Raw genomic sequence first — 25,113 nt, 5'->3', positions numbered from 1 at the left:
AAAAAACAAATATATATTTGTTTTTTCAGTATGTTTTTGTGTTTGTGAATGTATTTATGTCAAACGTGTGAAAATGATGTCATATTTAGGATTTACATTTAATAAATTACTTTCAATTGAAATGAATGAAGTTGCATTAAGTTCGACCTGTCCAGAAGATTCTGTATCATAAATGCTACAGTTCAGTGATAGTTCTCTGGGCAGTTCGGATTTTCATAGTCGTTCATAATGGATTTAGGCTCAGAATGCCAGAGTCTGGAACGTTTCACTCTTCCCCCTGCACAATTTATTCCTTGTGCCCCAGGAATGACAAAGATGGCTAAGATGATTGATGAGAGGCAGCAGGAACTGACTCACCAGGAACACCGAGTGATGTTGGTGAACTCCATGAACACCGTGAAGGAGTTGCTGCCAGTTCTCATTTCAGGTATTTTCTGCCTGTACCTGGTCTTACAGGAAAAAAAAAAAGAACAGAAGTCATTGTATTCTAAACTCTGATGTTAATTTTCTTTTACTGCTTAGTTGCATGTCCTTCAGGCGGGGTAAAAACGAGGCCTGATAGATTGGGTGCTACCTGATGGCTGCAGCTGATTGGCTAAGAACCAGTATTCATCTTCCGAAATGCTCTCCGGCTCCTGTTCCTTGTTTGAAACTGCCCTTCTTGTTGCCTCGCTCTGTGCTGAAGTTCTAGTAGGCCCCTTTGCTGGGAGGTGGGATATCTAGAACCTTTAGTCTTGGACATAGAAATTTTTTTTTAAAAGATTTTATTTATTTGACAGAGAGAGAGAGCGAGTGTAAGCAGGGGGAGTGGGAGAGGGAGAAGCAGGCCCTTCACGGTGCAGGGAGCCCGATGAAGGACTCGGTCCCAGGACCCTGGGATCATGACCTGAGCCGAAGGCAGACGCTCAACTGACCGAGCCACCCAGCCGGCCCTTGGACATAGGAATTTTTACACTTTTATTTGTATTATGAAAAGAAATTAGGAGCTGGCATGGATATTATAGAGCATTATAGGATAAAGAAGTGAACCCAAAGACCCTTTCAGTGTTATGCTAACACTGTTTTTCCTAAAAGAAATTTAACTGTTCTCTGCATTACAGAGTTGGTAGTCTATACCACATGGGACCCCTTCCCTACTGGGTAGAGCCTGGTGGCTGCTGTCTCAGCTAGCAAAAGGGATCTGTACTCATTGGGTCTCTAGTATGTACCAGACATCTCATGGTTTACATAAGTTATCTTAATCCAGTTAAGGGTTAATTAGTTTAACTATCAGAGGGCAGCTCTATTTTCAGAAGCTTACGAGGCATGTCACTGTCACCCCCAGCTCCTACCTCCCTGCTTTGTCATTTCAGATAGTAGCTAGAAAAGGAGAGGTGAAGGTAAGAGCTCAGAAAGCCCTTAAATGAACTAGAAAGCAAAAACATTTGTGAGTAGAGTCTTAAAATCTCCATGGGAAATATGTTTTTGAGGCCAGTTGTTCCATGAGATAAAGGGGTTTGGGAGTAAGATTTCTTTCTCATCTGGGTAACTCAATAAAGTGTTGATCAGTCTTTGTTTTAACAATTTCAGTTATTTCCTGAGAAGATATTCTCTTTCTCCTGTGCTTCAAATTATTATTGTTCTTTACTCTTGGGGGTTAGAAATTTCCTGCTACATGATGAGAGAAATTCTGGAAGAGAAACTTGACACTTTGGGATCTTCCATTAGGATTGGGTGCAGCAGGATACTCCAGTTAGAGTTTTACTGTTTTCATCTTGTCCTGTTAGGTGTGTGTTAGATGGGGCCAGTGTCAGGGCTGGTATGATAAGTGATTTAGAAAGATATTGGATATTTTGTGATTGTAGCTACTCAGGATACGCATGTTAAATTAGCTCCCTGATCATGTTTTAATGATGTCTTGTACCTTAAAGTTGCTGATATTAGAACTTTATTGGCACACTTGCAGTGTTTTTTGTTTTGTTTTGTTTTTAATATATTCTTTTTTGTTGTTAAGGTTTTATTTTTTTATGTAATTTCTACACCCAATGTGGAGCTCAAACCTACAACCCCGAGATCCAGAGTCACATGCTCTACCAACTGAGCCAGCCTAGTATATTCTTCTTAAGACCTAAGAAACCCAGAACATGTACTCGAAGTGTGGAACATCTTGTGTGAATGTTGTCATACAGCAAGATTAAATTCCAAGCTTAGTTTCTCATCGTTTGTTTATTTTTACAGCTATGAAGATTTTTGTAACAACTAAAAATTCAAAAAACCAAGGAATAGAAGAAGCTTTGAAAAACCGCAATTTTACTGTAGAGAAGATGAGTGCTGAAATTAATGAGATCATTCGTGTATTACAACTCACTTCTTGGGATGAAGATGCCTGGGCCAGCAAGGTAAGTGTTACTGGGGGAGAAATAAGCTAACTCCTGAATTCTCCCCTCACACTTTATCTTGTAATTGTGGGTAGCGTAAGACCCCGCAGGTATTATGAAATAATTTCTACTTCACTTTTCATGGGTTTCATGGGTTACTTGCTGCTTTTGCAAACTTCCTTTGCCCCAAGCTAGAACAAATAAGTAGGTCTGTGGGGGTTGAAGGCTGAGACGTGTAGCTTTTTCTTCAAGCTGGACACTCATTGGGTCTGGTGGAGGAATTCCTATATGGTGTATACTCCCCTGGGTGGGAACCCTGCCTTTTTATGTGGATGGTTGTTGCTAGGTGACTGAGTAAGATACAGAACATGACTGTGACCGAACTTTATGGAAACTTCCTTAACCAACCTCTGACCTAAGAAATCTACAGAGGAAACTCCTGGCATTTTTAGGTGTGTCCATTTGTCATACCATTTTCCTTAAGGAAAGCTTAATTAAAATATAGTTTTCACATTCGTCAATGAGTTTTGAGGGGTCCCCTCACCCTTTATCTAGAATTTTCTCCTGGCCTCCAAAAGGGTTGGTGGATTCCTTCCAGAGTCTTGCAGCCGTGGTCTTATATTATTGCTGCTCTGGTCTACTTCTCTCTGTCTAGTGACTGGGAGAACAGAGGCATTTGCGTTTACCCTCTCCTCGTAGGAGCCCAAGATATGAGCAGTGGGGGAAACACACTGTCTCCAGGATCCAGCTTCCCCATGTGGGACCCAAATGATATTTCCAGGGCTCCCCAGCAGACTGGTAGCAAAGAGGGGATTTGTAGTATGACTTCCACTGGGTACCCAGTAGGGCTGTGTTTGTTCTCCAGGACACCAGGAAGGTAAGGTCAAAGCTGGGGTCTGAAAATCACATTGCCCAGAAAGTGAATCTAAATATGCAGAAGGAAATCAGCTTCTCTTAACTCTGGATTTGTTCACAGAGGCACAAAGTTCTTGAACGAGTTTTAAGACTGTGTTTTAAATCTAGATGGTGAAATCATTTTAAGTCTTTGGTATTTTACTTAATTTTGCTTTTGCATATTTGACAACTTTCACTTCCCTGTTATGACTTCTTTATGCATCTTTTTTTGTTCTCTTGTTTGTTTTATTCTTTTTCTCACATTTAGAAGGTAAGCTTTCTCTTGCCGTCTCGTCTCTTTTTTGCTTCAAAAGAGAAAAAAGCATGTCTGTGAGGTTTTCTTGTGCTGTGTGCTGTGCCTTTTTCCGTGTGCCGGTGTGTAACACTGTGCTTGAATATGTGTCAGAATGTCATTTCATCTGGGACTCGGGGCTGTGCCGGGCAGACTGACTCTGGCTCATATTGAGTGATTTCTTTGGGGAAAGCAGAAGAAAAAACATTACAAGGGGATATCAGGCTTTCTATATTTGGTGGGTGCTTTCATCTTTTTGAACAGGCTCCTGAGAACCGTTTGGCCTGGTCATTCCTACCGAGTTCATTTGAGGGGCAAGTTTCTCTCCAGGTGACCTGTGTGGACCCTGCTCTTGGGGAATGAAACTCCCAGCCAATGTCATCTCTCTGTTTGCATTTCCTCCCAGTCTCCTTTGCAGGCTCTAGAATTTTGCTTTTGGAGATGTGTCATTGAGGTTTTCAACCCATTGTGAAAATGAATAGGTTTAGGAGTTTAGATGGGGCACCTGTCCTAGCCTTCAAAATCAAAAGGGAAAAAGTTAAGTGTATCTAAAGTTTCTCCTAACTTCAGTCCGTGGTTCACTGCATGTTCTGCCAAGCTGTGAATCAGCCGTGGTTCTCCATGACCTCACCTTTCCCTAACCTAATCTCTTTCCTTATTCTCTCTCCTTTGCTTCTAGCAGATGAGAAATAGCAAAAAAGCAGAGCAGGAAATCTCCTGCTCAATGTTTTTCAATGTTTGGAGGGGAAAAGTTATCCATCATTTAGTAAATAGGGGTTGCTGAGCTTTATTTTGTGCCAGTGCCATTGAGAGATGCTGTGTACATGCTTATAGCTGTCTCGGTTTTATGCTGATCTGGAAGGAACCAGACTGTAATGGGTGTTGCAAAACTTAATTGTCAGAATGAAAGAAAGTAAAAAAAATTAGTTCAGCCCAAAGAAGCTCAAGTACATAATGACATCAGAACAAACAAGAAATGTTTATTTTTAAATCTCATTTTGCTTTTGTTATACATTTACCTGGTTCAAAAATCAAAATGCTATAAAAAGATATACATGACAGAAGTTACTTCCCACCCATCCACTCTACTTCCCCCTACCCCTTAAGTGTGACTGTTTTTATTAGTTGCAAGAATAATTAGAAAAAAATTTTTACCTTGAAAATGGAAATGGGTAACTAGAATTTTGGTTATTTTTCAGTTTAGTAGCATTACGCTCTTTCACTGCTCGACTGTAAGCAGTGAATTAATCAGACCTTGTGTCTGTCTGTGGCCTGGGTCCCCATTCTATTTAACACATGCTTTTCCTCCTCTTGACCCTACCAATTAAGAATTAACTTTGTCTTACCATACTTGTTTCATGCTTCCCCATTGGTGCAGTTTCCTCCTGGAAAGTGATGGTTCCTCTAGAAAAGTGGGGGAAGAAAGTAAGTGGAAACAATTTTTGGTAAAAAGCGCGTCTTGCCGAATAAGTTAAGTTTTTAAAGAGGCAATACAGTAGCTGATTGTTTTACCTTTTATACCTACGTTCAAATTACAGATTTACACATTTAAAAGTACTTTGAGTTTAAATGCCTCATTTTATTTTGAAAATAACAATTTCCCCCTCCTGAAATCAGCAGTCATTGTATGGTGATCATTAAAAATTAATTTAGGGTACATTATGAAACAAACAAATTTGTGAATTAAACACAATTCTAATTCTGCCCTTTGTAAATTTAGCAATCTATACTTAATCTCTCTCTCTCTCTTTTTTTTGTATTTATATTGTTTCTTGATGCATGCTGAGATTTAAGAGGAAGTGAGAAAAATTTTAAGCTAAGAATTTTTTGAACACTCCGTAGGTGCTCCTACAAATTGTACCTTGAGTCATTACATGCTGTTATTCAGAATTAGTTCTTGTGGTGGATCCCTGCTGCTGTGGGCCTAGGCTGGTGGTGGGGTAAATGTGGTGACTGACTCAGATGTCTTGCACAGAAGATTTCTGTACTCTACCAAAGAAGGAAATATTGGATAGAACACATCAGCCTATAATACTTGCTCTTAACTACTACAGATAGCTGAGGTTTAAGTGTTGATTTTTTTATTTCATTTTTGAAAAAATAAGTATGCGAGGTTTTTTTCTTTATTATTAGAATGTCTACTATGAAAATGAAACATGATTTAAGATTGAATCAGTTAATTAAAATGATTCTCCTTTAGGTGTTTTATTTTTATTACTGGAATATATTTGACATACAATGTTATATTAGTTTCAGGTGTACACATAGTGATTTGACACTATGTGAACTTCTTAATGAGTCTTAGAGTGTTTTATTTTAGCAGCTAATACAGTAAAGGACTTATCTCTTGGAGTTTGAGATAAATAGTTAATTCAGGCATTTATGATATTTTAGCCCCTCCCCTCAAATTGGAGAAAAGCCCAAAATATTGAAACAATTGACATTTCCCTTCTGATCCAAGTGATCTTTCAGTTGGTACATCTGATTGTCTGCATATAAGTGGCATTGAATTTTAGAGCTGGGAAGGTATTCTTAAAGATGAGGAACTGAAGCCTGGGAGGGTAACTTACCTGAGGTCTCAGGGGTAGACAACTTTCTTTTGTCACTTCAGTGTAGTTTGTAAGATTTTGTTCTACTTCCCGGTTTATTCTTTCCAGAAACATCTTTTTTAAAAACACTGATTAAGGGGTGGAAATGCCATCAGGAATGGAACAGAGTGTGGAGTGTGGGGAGGGGAGAGTAGGTTGGGCAGCAAACAAGAGGGAGTCCTTAGTCCCTTATTGAAAATTTTCTAGAAGCTGGCATTGTAGGACCTCACTTTTTCTTCTGAAGTTCCTTTTAATTATCTCTAGGAGGAACTCCGTGGTTCTCAGTACTATTCAGTGTTCTTTAGATCTAACTCTCTATTACGTTTCAGGAGTGTTTCAGTTCCTGGGAGAGGATGTAGAAAGGAGTTCTTTTAAGGTTGTCTTTCTACCTCTTGGTGTGCGTGGGACAGAGCCAGACCAGTGTGGTTTTTTCATTTAAAACCTGAACTCCTAAGAGTTTTACTGTAAGAGGGACCTTGGGGGAGGTGACCAGATCCCTACCAGCTGTCCCCAAAGCTGCAGGCCTAGATCCGGTCTTTTTTTTACACTCAATCTTAAGAACAACGACAACAACAACAACAAAAACCCAGAGAAGAGATTGATGGAGACTTTTCTCTTTCCCAAATTTGAGATTTTACAGAGAAAATACTCAAATGAAGATTTTTTTTCTCTTGTATTTCATACCCAGATTGTACTCTGGGCACTTAGGCCTGACATGGTTTAACTGAAAGCTTTGTGACACATGGTATGGTTGACATGGGATTACGGTTATTTTCACTCTTTGTAAATATATCTCAAAATTGACTTCTAGTCTCAGTTGTTCAGTGAATTGGTTTATAACCATATCCAGTATTAATATACTTCTTATGCTGCTTATGACAGTTCTGTCAATTCCATAATAAATACTGCCCTTCAAAAGAAGTATATATGAGATTCTTAGAAGACCAAAATATCTGTTCCCGTGGACATTTTTATTTTAATAGATACGACATTAAAGTGTAATGGGTTTAAATGAGTATTCAAAACTTTCTCTGTTCCAGAAAGAATCTAAGATGGTCCTTTCAGTTACTGTTTTAAATCATCAAAATTGTCTAAAATTCATGCTTTTAAAAACTTTGGTACCTAAAATTCCCAGTTTAAAAAATGCAGCTTCATTTCAACTTTGCTGTGGGTCATTTTTAGGGGAAAATGAGCACCTCTTAATTTTAACTTATTGAGGCCACATCATTTCCCACTCAGGAGTAAATTACTCACTTCCTGAGAATTAGATTCTTTCCTTGAAGTGTGGTGGCCATTCATGCTTTATTAGGGAAAAAAAAAAAGCAATGATTTTTGAGGGTACAGAATAGAGCAAAGCTACTTTTTTCATTATGTTTTAGTCATTTTGGGGCAATGAAGAATAAAATAAGTCATTTTGGGTAGTGAGGATTAGGATTTTGATTTCTAGAGTTTATTTTCTGGTCAGTATTAACCAAAGCCAAAATCAAAAAGGCAAAATCTTGCTGACTATTACAAAGGGTTAGAAGAATCTTCAGCAACTCTTCTTGGTAAAAGAAGAAATTCACGAGTTTCATTTAATATAAAATAGATAGGTTTGGTGCCAGCAAACCTGAGATCAGTTGGGTTTGTAGGACTGAGTCCTTGTTTCTTAATTTGTAAAATTAAATTATATTTAAATTTGAGGTTCAATGAAATAATGAGGGGAAACAATACCTAAAACAGAACCTAACATGCAAGAAATCCTCAAAGTTAGTTTCCAAACTAGTAGCCTTGTCTCTTTTTGATTTTTTTTTTTTAAGTAGGCTCCACATCCAACGTGGGGCTCGAACTCATGACCCCACGATCAAGAGTTGCATGCTGCACCGACTGAGACAGCCAGGCGCCCCCAAATAGTAGCCCTTAATGCTAGAGTAGACACACAAAATATTTGATCTTTGTTCCCCTTGAATTTAGATTTTTGAAATGAAGTCAATCTCCGGTTTTTTTTTTCACTCTAAAAAATAATAACGTATTAGAGAAATGGTTAACAGATTTTAAATTATTTTTACATGGGTATAATTTCTCTTTAGAGTATGCACATACTTCCCTAATAAGAGATTGTGAAGTTGTTTTTTTTTTTTTTTCCTGTACATAGACAAAGTCCTGTAACTTATGTTAGACCCTAAGGGCTATCTAATTCTCTGAGGTTGGGAGTTGCCTGAGCCTCTTTAAATAGGTATTGATTTGGGCCTTGTTAATCTGGAATCAAGTGAAAGCTGACTTCTAAAGGCAGGGTTTGCTGTGTAGATTAATGTAGGACAAGATGGAGGAGGAGAAGATATTTAAGCCATTTGAGAATAAAAGCACTTAAAAATGCCATTTGTGTACTTGTACTGATTATAAATGGATTTCAAAATAGATACTCTCTGCCTTCTATTGAGGGATAGCCTCCATAATTCCATATAACTTGGTAATAAAAAATATTTTGTTTACATTTTTTTCAGTAATTTAGTTCATTTCTCTTTAGTTGCTGTGACTGAGAATTTTGCTATTTAGAGCCTTTGATAGCCGAGGTTAAAAGAATCTGTATCTGTTTAGATTGGGAAGGTGGAAATGCTAAAGCTGAGAGTCCTTATAGTTTGCATAGGTACGTGGGAAAAGCTGTGGTCAGGCTGCTGACCTCAAGCCTCTGAGTGCTGCCCGCACTTATTTTGTCCTAGTGCTGGGTCTTGTTTGGATTAGAAGTGGGGATGCTCCTCGTGCCCCCGTGTGGAAGAGTAGTGATACAACACCTTTAAGAACCCCGGTTTTGCAGGACTGGAAAGTGAAAAAAAGTTAGGCATTCAGGGCATTGCCTAGAATTTCAGAGGTTAACTCTGCACTTCCATGCACGGAACTCCGTAAGACCCAGTTCCCTAGAGCAGAAGGGACTTCATCTGTCTTTTTGTTTTGTTTTGTTTTATTTTATATTTTAGAGAGAGACAGAAAGAGAGTGTGAGTGGGTGGAGGGGCAGAGCGAGAGGGGGAGAAAGACATCCCAAGCAGACTCGGTGTTGAGCGTGGAGCTCAACTCGGGGCTTGATCCCAGGACCCTGTGATCATGACCTGAGCTGAAATCAAGAGACAGACGCTTAACTGACTTAAGCCACCCACTCATTTGTCTTTTAAGGTGTTTACATAGAGATTTACGAGATAGCCAGCCTGTCAGTTGTGGGGTGAACACATGAGTATTGATTATATTGTTCTCTACATTTTTCTATATTTTAAAAACTTCATCAAACAGTTGGTGTGTTCTTAGTCTGCTTCAGCTTTTCATGCTGTGTCCTGGGTTTAATACTAGCCATTATGAATCCTGACTGCAAACAATCAGCTGAGACCCACTTATTTTATCCTGCCTCTTCTCCCGGGTTAGGATGGTAAGGGAGCGAAGAATGAGGAGGATGGGGAGGGTGGCAGGGAAGGCCACAATAACACTTTTTTTCTTGCGTTACATGGAGCGGTTTATTTGTGGAATTAAAACTAAATTGCTAGATTAAAATTCTCCCATTTTTTCCAAGCAGTAGTTCCAAGTTTTTCAGATTAATTCAGTACCGTGAAGCATCCTCCAGTGTTTGTGTATTTCAGAGCGAGATGTAAGAGAACCTGTGATTTGTGGCGCCCCGTGCTAATGAGGCTTCCTGGATGCAGGGAGGGCTGTGCCAGGGCTGCGGCAGATGAATGTGGAGTGGAAGGCTGATAATGAGGCATGTGACAACAGGGCTTTTTCCTGCTGCAGACATGAAGCATCTCTTGGCTTGAGTGATTTTTACCAGTTTTCACAGTTTAGCAATAGACCAGAAAACAAAATAGAATTAACTGAAGATTTGCATGCACTATGCTGCATTTTGACAGAAATAAGCATTCTGGTGTGATGAGAGTATTTTCAAGGCTGTTGTAGGACTACCTTAGCTACTGTATGTTAAGTGCTATAACTTTTTCCCTGTCATACTTTGTATCATGGTGTCTCCATTTTTGCAAAGAAAATAATTGTATTTCTTTTCAAAAGGACACTGAAGCCATGAAGAGAGCATTGGCCTCGATAGACTCCAAGCTGAACCAGGCCAAAGGTTGGCTCCGTGATCCCAGTGCCTCCCCAGGTAATCCTCTGGTTCTTCTTTTCCAATGGATACAGTCACAAGCTAAAAATCAAGCAAAGAAAAGAAAGAAATCTTCCCATAATCTCATAATCCTGAGATAACTACTGCAACATTTAGGGGCATACTCCATATTCTGATAGTTTTGACTAATTGAAGCATTACTGGTCCTTAAAAGGACGAAGGACAAAGACTAATCAGGAGGATTCCTCCATCCTCATGGAGGAATTAGCCAGGCTGAACTGGGCATTCTTTGCCAGATTATTGGTTCACTTCTTCTCTGAATCAGAAAGGTAATTATTTTGAATAGAAACTCTTATAGTTCCCATTGGGCAGAGTCCATTTATGTCAACAAAGTACTTAATTAAGCAGATTAAATGATGATGCCAATAAGAATTGGAAAGCAGAGTTGACTTATGTACCCAAATGGGTTATCGAGCTAGGTTTTATGGATTCTCTAATCTAATATTCAGTTTTAGATTAATATTTGAATGAATGTGAAAAGCCTAATGGAGGTTAGAGGTGCTAAGTAGTATTAAATGAGTAGGGCCTATTTTCATCATCCATATTCTTACCACAAGCTGCTTATCATCTTCAGATGGATATGATTCCAAGTATCTTTTTTAGAAGTATCTGTGGTTGAAACCTCACCCTCTGGTTTAAGGGCACTGCTTGGCTGTTAGTGATCAGATGTATTGTCTTCTATTCACTTGTCTTGCCGTTTAAAGTCATCCATTCCTTCATGAATGAAACGACTTGTAAAGCATCCTTCCTAAATAATTAATGCATCAACAGTGTAGATATTGAATATCTCTTTATTTTAGGGGATGCCGGTGAGCAGGCCATCAGACAGATCTTAGATGAAGCTGGAAAAGTTGGTGAGCTCTGTGCAGGCAAAGAACGCAGGGAGATCCTGGGAACCTGTAAAATGCTGGGGCAGATGACTGATCACGTGGCTGACCTCCGAGCCAGGTAAAGTTCCTCTGCTCTTACCCAAGTTAGGTAACGGATTGGATGGAACTCCTGACAGAGTGATTCAGAGAGCAAGTCTCTGCTAATTATACTGTGTTCTTTTCGACTAATGGCTAACACAGATTATTATATTCTTTTCTTTTGAGATTGAAGGGAACTTTTCCTTTGATGAACTTTTAAAATAGGCAGATGCCTTGTAGTAAAGTTGAAATTGAAATAGATATCTGGTATCTTAGTTTCTAGGCATGGGCTTATGATAAATAAGGGGCGGTGGTGGAGTCTGGCATGGGTAGGCATATATTTTATGAAGGATGGGTAAAAAGAAGCATAAAGAGTGAAAACATTGGAATTATTTCACACTATTTAAAAAACCAGTTAAGTTGGTTATCATGTAAGTTGGTTATTTGTAGGCTTTTTTCAGTTTCTATTTCATCATTATTCATTTGGTTTCATAATTCTTTTACGTACCTTAAGACTTGACTTTTAGAACTTCCCCCCCGTAAACTAAATATATATAGTTTGCTATTAGGAAAACTCAGTATAATATAGGCTTCTTTAGAACTCATCCATAGAGTTGGGCGCCTGGGTGGCTCAGTTGGTTAAGCGACTGCCTTCGGTTCAGGTCATGATCCTGGAGTCCCGGGATCGAGTCCCGCATCGGGCTCCCCGCTCAGCAGGGAGTCTGCTTCTCCCTCTGACCCTACCCCCCTCTCATGCTCTCTTTCTCTCTCTCTTTCTCATTCTCTCTCTCAAATAAATAAATAAAAACTTTAAAAAAAAAACCTCATCCATAGAGTCAATGAAGTTCTAAAAGATGCTCATTTTTATGGAATTTTATAATATGGGCATTAGGGAAGAATTGAAATATGCTGAGATACTAATGTAGATGGAGTTTAATTTGGCTTCAAGAATGTCATGAAACATCTTGAGATAATTGGAATATACAGGGTCTCCATACAAACAGGCCTCAGTAACACCCCTTGACATGTACACTGTTAGACCTGGTTTCAAATGTATTAATGGAATAGGGCGCCTGGGTGGCTCAGTTGGTTAAGCAACTGCCTTCAGCTCAGGTCATGATCCTGGAGTCCTGGGATCGAGTCTTGCATCGGGCTCGAGTCCTGAAGTAGGCAGTCTGCTTCTCCCTCTGACCCTCCTCTTTCTTTCTCATGCTCTCTATCATTCTCTCTCTCTCAATAAATAAATAAAAATCTTTAAAAAAATGTATTAACAGAATAGACTTAAGAATACAGTTCTTGGGGCACCTGGTTGGCTCAGTCGGTGGAGCATGCGACTCTTGATCTTGGGGTTGTGATTTTGAGCTTCATGTTGGATGTAGAGGTTACTTAAAAAAAAAAAAAATATATATATATATATATATATACACATATATATGTATATATATATACACATATATATATATACACACACACACACATATATGGTTCTTTTTTTTTAAGTTTATTTTTTAGTAATCTCTACACCCAACATGGGGCTCGAACCCATGACCCCGAAATGGAGAGTTGCATGCTCCACTGACTGAGCCAGCCAGGTGCCCCAAGAGTACAGTTCTTAAAGGAGTGGTTCTTAACCTTTTTTGGGATCAAGATAATTTTTAAAATCTGATGAAAGCCATTAATCTGTACATAAAAAGATGCACATAAATGTGCCCATATAATATTACGTATAATTTCCAGAGGTTTGTGGATTCACTGTAGGCCTGGAAGCTCCAGGAGTTTCAGGTCAAGAGTCTCTACCTTGTAGGGAGAAGGAACTGCATAAGTAAATGTGATCTCATTGAGCTCAGTGAGCCTTTTTCTCCTGCTGTGAAGCAGTCTCCCCTGTCATGAGCATGACAAGAACTTTACAGAAAGGACAAAAAGAAGTTCTGTTCCCGTTCGGAGAAATGCCAAAGCCGCTTGACAAGATTCTTGGCGCTTCTCATTTCTCACTGCTGGCTCTTTTGTCTACAGCCTTTTCATAGTGTGGTAGACAGTCCTCACTTGGAATTCTCGAATACACAGTTGTATGTGTTTAGAGGAAGATGAATTTGAGCAAGAGAACAAGGTGGTTGCTGTATGGGATCGACTGTAAGTCTGTAAAGAGAAAAGGCTCGAACAGTGATGAGGAGCTATGGGCCTGCTTCCCATTGGAGCCTGCAGTGTCCTTTCCTTTAGAAATGATTCTTTTTTTTTTTTTTAAGATTTTATTTATTTATTCATGAGAGACACAGAGAGAGAGAGAGAGAGAGAGGCAGAGGAGGAGCAGGGAGCCCAATGCGGGACTCGATCCCAGGACTCTGGGATCACGACCCGAGCTGAAGGCAGACGCTTAACCATCTGAGCCACCCAGGCGCCCCTGCAGTGTCCTTTCCTGATGAGAGATTAGGAAGCTATCTCCCTGTTAGCCTTTCTTAAATATGCCTAGATATTTAACATTTTAGTGGCTGAGACTCAGCAACAGTTTCCTCATTGATAAGCTTCTTTTCAGTCACCTAGGGTTTCTAGGTTGTAAGGATCTCTTTTTCCTCCCATGGAACTCAGTAAACTATTAGTTTGAATGAAAAATTATCTAGCCCATAAATATTTTTACATTTTCACAGTTGGACTTATATACTAAAAAGGTTTCTCATCATGAATTACTAGAGTTGAAGGAAAAAAAGCAAATTAAATCGTAAAAGGTCCCAAGAGTCTTCTGCTCTTCTGCACATAAAAGGGAAGCCTCGGGGTGCCTGGGTGGCTCAGTCGTTAAGCATCTGCCTTTGGCTCAGGTTATGATCCCAGGGTGCTGGGATCGAGCCCCGCATAGGGCTCCCTGCTCTGTGGGGAGCCTGTTTCTCCCTTTCACACTCCCACTGCTTGTGTTCCCTCTCTTGCTGTGTCTCTCTCTGTCAAATAAATAAATGAAAATCTTTAAAAAGAAAAAAAAAAGGGAAGCCTCAAGTACAGATGAAAGGTATATATACCTTTTATATACCTGGCAATTAATATTATTGAGTTCATTATTTCAGACATTGGTGTAGATGAAAAATAAAGATGAATTTTAAGAGGGCAGATAAATGAATGACAGAACCATGCTACTATTAAGAGAAGCAACGATGTTTTGGAGTTCATCCTACAATCAGAAGCTTGGGTTAGGAAGATAAGCCTTGCCATTCTGTCTGCTGATAAAGTTGCCACCCCATAAACTTGTTTTATGAGGCCACCATTACCTTGATCCCCAAACCAGACAAAGACCCCATCAAAAAGGAGAATTACAGACCAATATCCTTGATGAACATGGATGCAAAAATTCTCACCAATATACTAGCCAATAGGATCCAACAGTACATTACAGAAGGATTATTCACCATGACCAAGTGGGATTTATCCCTGGGCTGCAAGGTTGGTTCAGCATCTGTAAATCAATCAATGTGATACAATACATTAATAAAACAAAGAACAAGAACCATATGAACCTCTCAATAGATGCAGAAAAAGCATTTGACAAAGCACAGCATCCTTTCTTGATCAAAACTCTTCAGAGTATAGGGATAGAGGGTACATACCTTAATATCATAAAAGCCATCTATGAAAAACCCACAGCGAATATCATTCTCAATGGGGAAAAATGGAGAGCTTTCCCCCTAAGGTCAGGAACACGGCAGGGATGTCCACTATCACCACTGCTATTCATCATAGTATTAGAAGTCCTAGCCACAGCAATCAGACAACAAAAAGAAATCAAAGGCATCCGAATCAGCAAAGAAGAAGTCAAACTCTCACTCTTTGCAGATGATATGATACTTTATGTGGAAAACCCAAAAGACTCCACCCCAAAACTACTAGAAGTCATATAGGAATTCAGTAAAGTGGCAGGTTATGAAATCAATGCACAGAAATCAATGGCATTCCTATACACCAACAACAAGACAGAAGAAAGAGAAATTAAGGAGTCGATCCCATTTACAATTGCACCCAAAACCGTAAGATACCTAGGAATAAATCTAACCAAAGAGGCAAAGAATCCGTACTCAGAAAACTATAAAATACTCATGAAAGAAATTGAGGAAGACACAAATGGAAAAACGTTCCATGCTCATGGATTGGAAGAACAAATATTGTGAAGATGTCAATGCTACCTAGAGCAGTCTACACATTTAATGCAATCCCTATCAAAATACCACCAACTTTTTTCAAAGAAATGGAACAAATAATCCTGAAATTTGTATGGAACCAGAAAAGACTCTGAATAGCCAGAGGAATGTTGAAAAAGAAAAGCAAAGCTCGTGGCATCACAATTCCAGACTTCCAGCTCTATTACAAAGCTGTCATCCTCAAGACAGTATGGTACTGCCACAAAAACAGACACATAGATCAATGGAACAGAATAGAGAGCCCAGAAATGGACCCTCAACTCTATGGTCAACTAATCTTCGACAAAGCAGGAAAGAATGTCCAATGGAAAAAAGACAGTCTGTTCAACAAATGGTGTTGGGAAAATTGGAGAGCCACATGTAGAAGAATGAAACTGGACCATTTCCTTACACCACACACAAAAATAGACTCAAAATGGTTGAAAGACCTAAACGTGAGACCAGAGTCCATCAAAATCCTAAAATCCTAAAGGAGAACACAGGCAGCAAGCTCTTTGACCTCAGCCGCAGCAACTTCTTCCTAGAAACATCGCCAAAGGCAAGGGAAGCAAGGGCAAAATGAACTATTGGGACTTCATCAAGATAAAAAGTTTTTGCACAGCAAAAGAAACAGTCCACAAAACCAAAAGACAACCGACAGAATGGGAGAAGATATTTGCAAATGACATATCAGATAAAGAGCTAATATCCAAAATCTATAAAGAACTTATCAAACCCAACACCCAAAGAACAAATGATCCAATCAAGAAATGGGCAGAAGACATGAACAGACATTTTTCCAAAGAAGACATCCAGATGGCCAACAGACACATGAAAAAGTGCTCAACATCGCTCTGCATCAAGGAAGTCCAAATCAAAACCTCAATGGGGTACCACCTCACGCCAGTCAGAATGGCTAAAATTAACAAGTCAGGAAATGACACATGTTGGCGGGGATGCGGAGAAAGGGCAACCCTCCTACCCTGTTGGTGGGAATGCAAGCTGGTGCAGCCACTCTGGAAAACAGTATGGAGGTTCCTCAAAAAGTTGAAAATAGAGCTGCCCTACGACCCAGCAATTGCACTACTGGGTATTTACCCCAAAGATACAAATGTAGTGATCCGAAGGGGTACGTGCACCCAGATGTTTATAGCAGCAATGTCCACAATGGCCAAACTATGGAAAGAGCCAAGAGGTCCATCGACAGATGAATGGATAAAGAAGATGTGGTGTGTATATACAATGGAATATTATGCAGCCATCAAAAGGAATGAAATCTTGCCATTTGCAATGACGTGGATGGAACTGGAGGGTGTTACGCTCAGCAAAATAAGTCAATCAGAGAAAGACATGTATCATATCTCACTGATATGAGGAATTCTTAATCTCAGGAAACAAACTGAGGGTTGCTGGAGTGGTGGGTGGGAGGGATGGGGTGGCTGGGTGATAGACATTGGGGAGGGTATGTGCTATGGTGAGCACTCTCAATTGTGTAGGACTGTTGAATCACAGACCTGTACCTCTGAAACAAATAATACATTATATGTTAAAAAAAAAAGAAGATAGTAGGAAGGGAGAAATGAAGGGGGGGGAAATCGGTGGGGGAGACGAACCATGAGAGACTATGGACTCTGAGAAACAAACTGAGGGTTCTAAAGGGGAGGGGGGTGGGGGGATGGGCTAGCCTGGGGATGGGTATTAAAAAGGGCATGTACTGAATGGAGCACTGGTTGTTGTACGCAAACAATGAATCATGGAACACTACATCAAAAACTAATGATGTATGGTGATTAACATAACATAAAAAAAAAAAAGTTGCCACCCCATCATGGAGAGTTTACCAGGCTGAGTGAATTAAAAAATCTGAGCTTGCAAAACGGTGGCAAATCTTACTTTGTTATGACTTGGAAAGTCTCTTACAAAGAGAAGACAAGTGTCTAATAATGCACATCATTTTTAGTAGCCTACCACTTCTGAGAGAGGAAAATAGTAAAATTAATTCTTCAGGAATTTGGTTAAAAAAAAAAACACCCAGTTTCTTGTCAACAGTGCTTTTTTCCCCACCGTACCAACTGGTTTTGATATTTATAGATTGCATAGGAGTGGAAGGTAGACACTTAAGATTCTTATTAGGTTTATTATAATAAATGACAGTTCAATAACAGTAGTAGTTACATATTTGTATTGCTTTATTGCCATAGTGTTTTTAAGTTTATCCTTTTGCTTGAAGCCACTGTTGGGTAGGCAGGGCAAGTATTGTTACCTACCCACTCCTCATTTTATAAGTTAGAAAGCTGAAGCCCATCGTAAACAAGGGTCACAGGTCCCAAGAGTAAGGATTTGAACACAGATCTGCTTGGTCCCAGCGTGGTGTGCTTTCAATAACACTGTGCATGCTACCTCCTGAAACATTTTCAGTGTATACTTGCCCATAAATAAGACAATCTAATGGGATTTTTTTTTCCCTAAAGCACACATTACTATGGTAACAAACCCTCCATAGCAAGAAGATCACAAGCACATTTTCCCCCTGAAGTTCAGACTTGATTATGTAATCACCATCAAGAGGAGAATCATTATTAACAAAATATGCGGGCTGGTCTTTAAAGTGGTTATGCCATTCCAGGAAGCTAACGCATATTTTTAAAAGCAAAAGGAGAAAGTAAATGGCTTGGGTATTTTGCTTTATTTCTGTGTTTTCTTGTGCTATCCCAGATTTACTGGAGGAAAGGAAAAAGACAAGCATGTTAACAAAAATGACATATTTGTGCGTCTCATGATATCTTGCCAGTAAGTATTTGAGAGAGTACAGTGACAACATCTGTTTTGAGCAGAGGACAAGGGGCCTCACCGGTGGCCATGCAGAAAGCCCAGCAGGTGTCGCAGGGTCTGGACGTGCTCACAGCAAAAGTGGAAAATGCAGCCCGCAAGCTGGAAGCTATGACCAACTCCAAGCAGAGCATTGCCAAGAAGATTGATGCTGCTCAGGTAGTAATGATGATTTTCAGGAGGGGTGGGAAGTAAAAGACAAATGTTCCATAACTATTCTGCATCTCTGTGTGTCTTTCTGTCTGTCTCTCTCATTTACTGTGGGTGGATAACGGGTGTTTCTAAGTGATGACTGATTCCCGGCAATTACCAGGGTTAACACCTCTCCTCCCACCATAGGTTTAGACTTAGACCCATGTTTATCTATATTTTGAAAGATCTTAATTTGAATACTTTGGTTAGTTAAAAGGAAGTACTCTTGAGTACCAAGAGAATACTGCTAGTTCCTGGTATAGATCACAGTATATAAAAACCGTTCTTCATCTTAGAATTTCCAACTATGTTTGGTCATAGCAGTGTTAAAGGGTTAAAGTTTTCTGATGCTACTCTCCTATAAAATGATTTTCAGGTGTTTCACAGAGAAACACAAATATTTGAGAAGTTGAATTAATAAGGTGTGATTAAGTCAAAGATAAGATAAAGCTTGTGAAAATATTCTAACAGGAATGAAAAAAATCACTTAATCAATGAAGGACTGATTCGATTTTACCTGAGCTAAGAACCTATGTAAAACAATAAGAATCAGCATTGTAAAAGATCACTGGTGTGCCTTGTGATTACTTTTGAAATCTTTCTGACGGCCTTGTTTAGAGAAATGTGGTTTATGAGATCTCAGTTTGCTTTTTTTCTGTTTCTGTGTGTGTAGAATTGGCTTGCAGATCCAAATGGTGGACCAGAAGGAGAAGAACAGATTCGAGGGGCTTTGGCTGAAGCCCGGAAAATAGCAGAATTATGTGATGATCCTAAAGAGAGAGATGACATTCTACGTTCTCTTGGGGAAATATCTGCTCTGACTTCTAAATTAGCAGATCTCCGGAGACAGTATGTATTTAGTTTCTGATATTGCCCTTTAATCTCTCTTTTCTTCCCCAGGCACATAGATAGTCGAATGCTGTAGGTTAAATGCACGTAGGATGCTCTTCCACTGTATTTTCGTTGATTCTGTGTGACATGGCTAGGTCATATATTCTATTTTATTATTGACATAACTGAGGTTTAATGATTTATTGCTGATCACATGGTTTTAAATGAATACATTTAGGATGCTAAGAACTCCTTTTTTGAGACCTACTTTTTAATTTCTAAGCTAGGACTTTTCCTGCTAAGTCATGTTTGTGGCATAACTGTTTCCCAGGCATATGAGGAAAATAATTTTTGTGGCTATCTAAGAAAAGATTCTGTGGAGGAGAGTGGAGGGGGGCACAGGAAGACGCTTTCTTCTTTCCCCAGCAAGGTTATTTCTTATGTAACAATTATAAAAGATCCTTAAATACAATGTCCTCACCACAGCTGCTGCTTTTAAAGACTTTCATGGCATCTACTTTGATTATATAGAAAAGAGGTGTTGCTTTGTTCTTTTGATTGATATTTTTCCTCTCTTAAACAAACAAACTGCAGCACATGCTAAAAGAACATTAAAAAAAGAGTACAACGTCAGAAGTAAAAGTTGCTTCTTCCCCACCTCAGTCCTCCAGCCACTTCTCCAGGGGTAACCGTAGTCAAGTATTTTGTGAGATTTGGCTTTTTGTTTAACTTGCATATTTCATTTCCTGTTCTTCCATGGGAGCATACCTAACCTTTTTTCAGTGACTGGTACCTTGGAGTTCTTTCAAGCCTTACATCGACCAAGAGGACAATGTTGGTTAAGAAGGCACATCCCTGCCTAGCTGGGACTGTGAAATAGGAGATGGGTGGGAGCAGAGTAGCTATACTTTAGGCAGGAGGTTGTGATGGAGACCAACTTAAATAACAGCTCAAGTTCGATTATATACCAAGCTTGATCATTTGGGCATTGCTGTTTTATACCCCAAAACCTTAAATTGTTTAGGTGGAGAAAAGAAATAATTTGACAATTATGAAATATAAAATATAATGTCTATACAGTTAGGTCTGTGTTCATTACTGCTAACCCATTTGTATAATCTGTTTACATTCTTATTAGTTTAAAAATACTCAAAACAGAAAACTGTTTTAAAGACTGTAACACAATTCCATATACGTCCCAGGTACTCATTAATGTTTCGTGATGATGAAGAGAGAATTGATGGTAATGGTGTTAAGGGCAAACCTCCCTGTGTGGTCACATGCCATCATTACTTACTGCTATAACATATACGTATACATAGCTTTCTGGTAGCAGGAGAGCCATGACCAGAGCCATGGTAAATACCTTCTTTGTCCAGCTTTATAATGGAGAAGGTATAGAAATTTAAAGTCACAAAGGAGTTCTTAAGAGTATCTAAATTAGTCGTTCTGGCCGGTAGACTAATATTTTCATTTTTATTGGTGGGACACAAAAGATTAGCCTGAAGTTCTCTCTAAGTGGACTTGAGGTATAAAATGCGTCAGACTCTATATGTTCATAATGGTTAGAATCTGAAGTCTTTGGAGTGGGATTTTGGGAGCAGTAATCTCCCTTTGTGATATATAATGTGGTTTTCTTTTTATTTCTGTGTTGATGTTCTTGTTGAAGTTTTTTGGTTGCAAGGAACTAACTCAAGTAAAAAGTGGAAGTTTATTAGAAATATGTAGAGGTATCTAATGGAACTTAATTGTTTGAAGTATGACCAGGTCTGGTGGCAGCTCTCAGCTCCTCCCTCCATCTCTTAGTAGCTGTATGTTATGCTGTCTGTTGCACTCTGTGTATTGATTTTGTTTATTTGGTTCTTCGTCTAGCTTTGACCTTCCATGTCCCAGGCTTAGTATGACTTTCTAGTTCCAGATCCACCACTAGTTGACTATGCAGTGTTTTTGAAGTATGGACCAAGGACAGCCTACCTTAGAATCAACCTGGGAAGGTTGTAAAAAACGTATACCCTGGACCCCACACCAACATACTTAATCAGAATCTCTTGATGGTAGATTTAACAATCTGCGTTTAAAACTAAGATCCCAGGTGACTTTTATGCACAGTGTAAGTAGGTATCTTGCATGACTGTGGCCATGTTGTCTTTGAGTTGGATAACCAGTTCAATCAGTTATGGCAAGGACTGGAGAATTACTTGATAGCAATGTAAGTATCTAAGAGTGAGGACTCGGAGGTCAGACAAAGTGCCTGGATTTGGATCCTGAGTCCACCAAAGGAAGTGATAGGATCTTTTAGCACCTCAGTTTTGTTTGAATAATGGGGATAATACTCGTATCTACCTCATAAGGTTGTTGTGAGGATTAAATAATATAAGAGTATTTGCAATAGTACCTGTCAGAGTTGGGACTCAAAAGACTGTACTCCTGGGCGCCTGGATGGCTCAGTGGGTTAAGTGTCAGCCTTCGGCTCAGGTCATGATCTCAGGGTCCTGGGATCCCTGCTCAGTGGGGTGTCTGTTTCTTCTTCTCCCTCTCCCTGCCACCCTCTTTCAGCCCCCGCTCGTGCTCTCTCTCTCAAAAAAAAAGATTGTACTACTACTAGTTCTGCTATAATTAGTTCTATAACTGCTTCAACTACTGTTACACAACATACATGGCTACTTGGGCCCACCTAGTTCCTGAGGGAACTAGCATTTTCCACGATGGCTGGCTGAGGGATGTTTGATTGAGCTCAGCTAACCAAATGGTTGAGCTTGATTGAGGTAGACTGACTCAAACTCATATTTAATATTTTAACTGGGATAATGCAATCTGAATTTAAATTATTAATTTCTTATTTTAGTGCTAAATAAACCACTCTCCTTCCAAAACTAAGCTAATAACAATCATTAGCAATTTGTCATCTCATTAGCATTTGTATAGCAATTCAAACCATCTCAGTGTGAATTGTGTCTGTGACAGGATGGCTTTTTTCTTTTTTTTTTTCCTCTTCAGGGGCAAAGGAGATTCCCCAGAGGCCCGAGCATTGGCCAAACAGGTGGCCACAGCTCTGCAGAACTTGCAGACCAAAACCAATAGAGCTGTGGCCAACAGCAGGCCTGCCAAGGCAGCTGTCCACCTGGAGGGCAAGATTGAGCAAGCACAGCGGTGGATTGATAATCCCACGGTGGATGATCGGGGCGTTGGTAAGCCATAAGTGCACGTGTCCTCGTTAAACTGGCCTCAGTGAAAGTAAGCATGTTATTGATAGAGATCTTGTTCATCTGTAATTAGATGCAGAAGGGGTTCTTCAGTGACTGGTGAGTAAGTCATTCTACAGTGGGACTCCATTTCCAAGTGTAGCCAATATGATTCCTGTGATTTAATCAAAAAGAATTCGCAAATAAATGATTTTGCTGTGGGCAAATAAATAGAAAGGTCCTCAGGTTGAAATTGAAACTTTGAACTAATTATTTCCAGTCTATGTATACTTCCATTCTATTGTATTTCGATTATAGTCCTTGGAAAATACCCAGTTAAATGTAATTTTTTTGAAAATAAGGAAGAGGCAGGCACTTAGCTACTGAGGTTATTTTCATTTGTAAGGGCTCCTGCATCACACAGTCACCTGTAGAATTCATAACCTAGAATTTTGATTTTGGGGAGATTTTAGGGATGAATCTGTAAGAATTTAGGTCATTTTATGATAGCAAACCAGCTGAAGCTGAAAGATCTATTTACTTCATTTACTGTATTTGTTGGATAAAAAGATAAATTTTTAAATGGTGATTCCCAGTGTTGGGGAATCAGGCAGATATATAATTTACTGGGGGAGGAAAAATTGGTATAAACATTCTGAACAGCAATTTACTATTACCTGTTAAGAGCTTTAAAAAAGCTGATACTCATTGACTTAGCAGTTTGACTTTAGAGGAATTTATTATAAGAAATAATGAGACATTTTCTAAGGAGTCACACATAAGAATGTATATAGCAGCATAAATGTTTAATAATAAGTAAATGATCAGTAATTGTAGTTAATATAAAATATTACATAGATTTTTAAATCATGATTTTTTTAAGAATATTCAGTGATATGGAAAAATGCTCCCATTAAATAAAAAAAGCGAGGCATAAAAGTTAATGTAAAGTATGATCTCAATTTTGTGAAAGAGAAATGTGTATTTGTATAGGAATGTGCGATGCATTAAAAAAGACTGGAAGATTTGCAATAACGTGGATCTGGATCTAGAGGGTATAATGCTAAGTGAAATATGTCAATCAGAGAAAGACAAATACCGTATTATTTCACTCATGTGTAGAATTTAAAAAACAAAAGAACAAAGAAATTGAGACAAACCAAAAAAACCCCAGACTTAACCATAGAGAACAAATTGATGGTTACCAGAGGGGAGGTTGGTGGGGGGGGGGGTTGGGTGAAACAGGTGAAGGGGATTAAGAGTACACGTAACAGTGATGAGCACTGAGTAATGTATAGAATTGTCAGATCGCTATCTTGTACACCTGAAACTGATATAACACTGTGAACTATACTGGAATTAAAATTAAATAAATAAATACTAGTAGAATAATTTTTCAGAAGACAGGAAGGAAATGTTCAACTGTATCAGTCTCTGAGGATTATGGGTGGATAACCTATTCTTATTTGTACTTTTCTGAATCTCCTAAATTTTTCTATTGTTAGGGGCAAAAACCAACAACACAGTAGTTTAGCACAATGGCACTGCAGTTGCCTTCTCTGGGTCTATGTGAGTTACATTGTTTTCCTCTGGATCCAGGTCAGGCTGCCATCCGGGGGCTTGTGGCCGAAGGGCATCGTCTGGCTAATGTCATGATGGGGCCGTATCGCCAAGATCTTCTTGCAAAGTGTGACCGCGTGGACCAGCTGACGGCCCAGCTGGCTGACCTGGCTGCCAGAGGGGAAGGAGAGAGTCCTCAGGCGAGAGCCCTTGCCTCTCAGCTCCAAGACTCCTTAAAGGTACAACTTTGGAGCACATATCACATTTCTCTGCTTACTGTTATTGACAGACTAGAGAGAGAGGAAGATTTTTAAAATACATAATTTCTTGAGACTAGGGAAAGTGAAGAGTGGATCGAGGAGGATATAAGGAAGTCCAGAGCTTATTAGGAGAAAGCTCATTTGTGTTTGACGACAGCTGAAGTTTTTCAAGTTTCAGTCCAGTGGGAACACTTTCGTGATATTTGCTCTACCAGGTGTCACCTGTACTTCTTTATTTGGTCCATATTTTTCTTAAAATGGACTCCCTTTTTAAACTTAAGTGGATCTATTTAAAAGAAAACTTTATAATAATCTTGAAATCATGAGCTTGATGAGCTCGTTATATTTTTCCTACTATTCTTTAAAAGAAAACATGTAATGATTAAAATAAGAACATTGGCCTTTCTAACAACTAAAATCATCTCAGGTATCATGAGCAACCCACCTTGAGACACAATGGGAGTGACTGAGACGTCTTTCTTTGTATAAATCCAGAAAACTTAGGTTCGACTAAAAGGAGGCTTTTCATGACTTCTAAGAATCCTCTTTAGACCCATGTTAAGAAATGGATACATAGACTGGTTACTAAAGTTTTTCTAGAAACCTAACTGAAAAAACATGTATCCAAAAAAATTCCCATCCTTAATTTCTTTACTCTTAATGTGAGAAAATGCTTAGAAATTTGGCCCTGCATCCACCAAACGATCCCTACCGTTTCTGTGGTCATTATCAGGCTCCTCCAGCATTGGGAGTGGTGAGGAACTCTTTCATTTCAGAGTCTTCTTTGGGTTCTATCCCGTGAATCTCAGTATCATTTTTTAGAAGCCACCAAGAAAGGAAGTGAGATTTCTTGTTTGGGCGGAGCAGTCTCCAGGGAAATGTGGGTCCTGTCTTAGCCTCCCTACCACAGGCTGATCTCTTAGAGGGCGG

The 25,113-nt window shown here is 39.2% G+C and overlaps 1 protein-coding gene across 2 annotated transcripts in view; it reads left to right on the top strand.

Moving 5' to 3' along the window:
* VCL (vinculin) overlaps window positions 1–25,113 on the top strand; it is a 111,289-nt gene that overhangs the window by 64,689 nt on the left and 21,487 nt on the right. For both annotated transcript variants that reach the window (XM_028109550.2, XM_028109549.2), the window contains exons 5-12: window positions 305–427; window positions 2,218–2,378; window positions 10,156–10,246; window positions 11,068–11,215; window positions 18,164–18,317; window positions 19,024–19,199; window positions 22,179–22,369; window positions 23,963–24,162. In XM_028109550.2, the coding sequence (XP_027965351.1) occupies window positions 305–427; window positions 2,218–2,378; window positions 10,156–10,246; window positions 11,068–11,215; window positions 18,164–18,317; window positions 19,024–19,199; window positions 22,179–22,369; window positions 23,963–24,162 (1,244 nt within the window). The remainder of the gene's footprint in view (window positions 1–304; window positions 428–2,217; window positions 2,379–10,155; window positions 10,247–11,067; window positions 11,216–18,163; window positions 18,318–19,023; window positions 19,200–22,178; window positions 22,370–23,962; window positions 24,163–25,113) is intronic.

Source organism: Eumetopias jubatus, unplaced genomic scaffold (genome assembly GCF_037043125.1).
Source record: "Eumetopias jubatus isolate StellerSeaLion01/CBP00866 unplaced genomic scaffold, mEumJub1_p1.0 scaffold_17, whole genome shotgun sequence".
Lineage (NCBI taxonomy): Eukaryota > Metazoa > Chordata > Mammalia > Carnivora > Otariidae > Eumetopias > Eumetopias jubatus.
The sequence above is the reverse complement of the archived record's forward strand: the minus strand, read 5'-3'. Positions and strand labels throughout refer to the sequence as shown.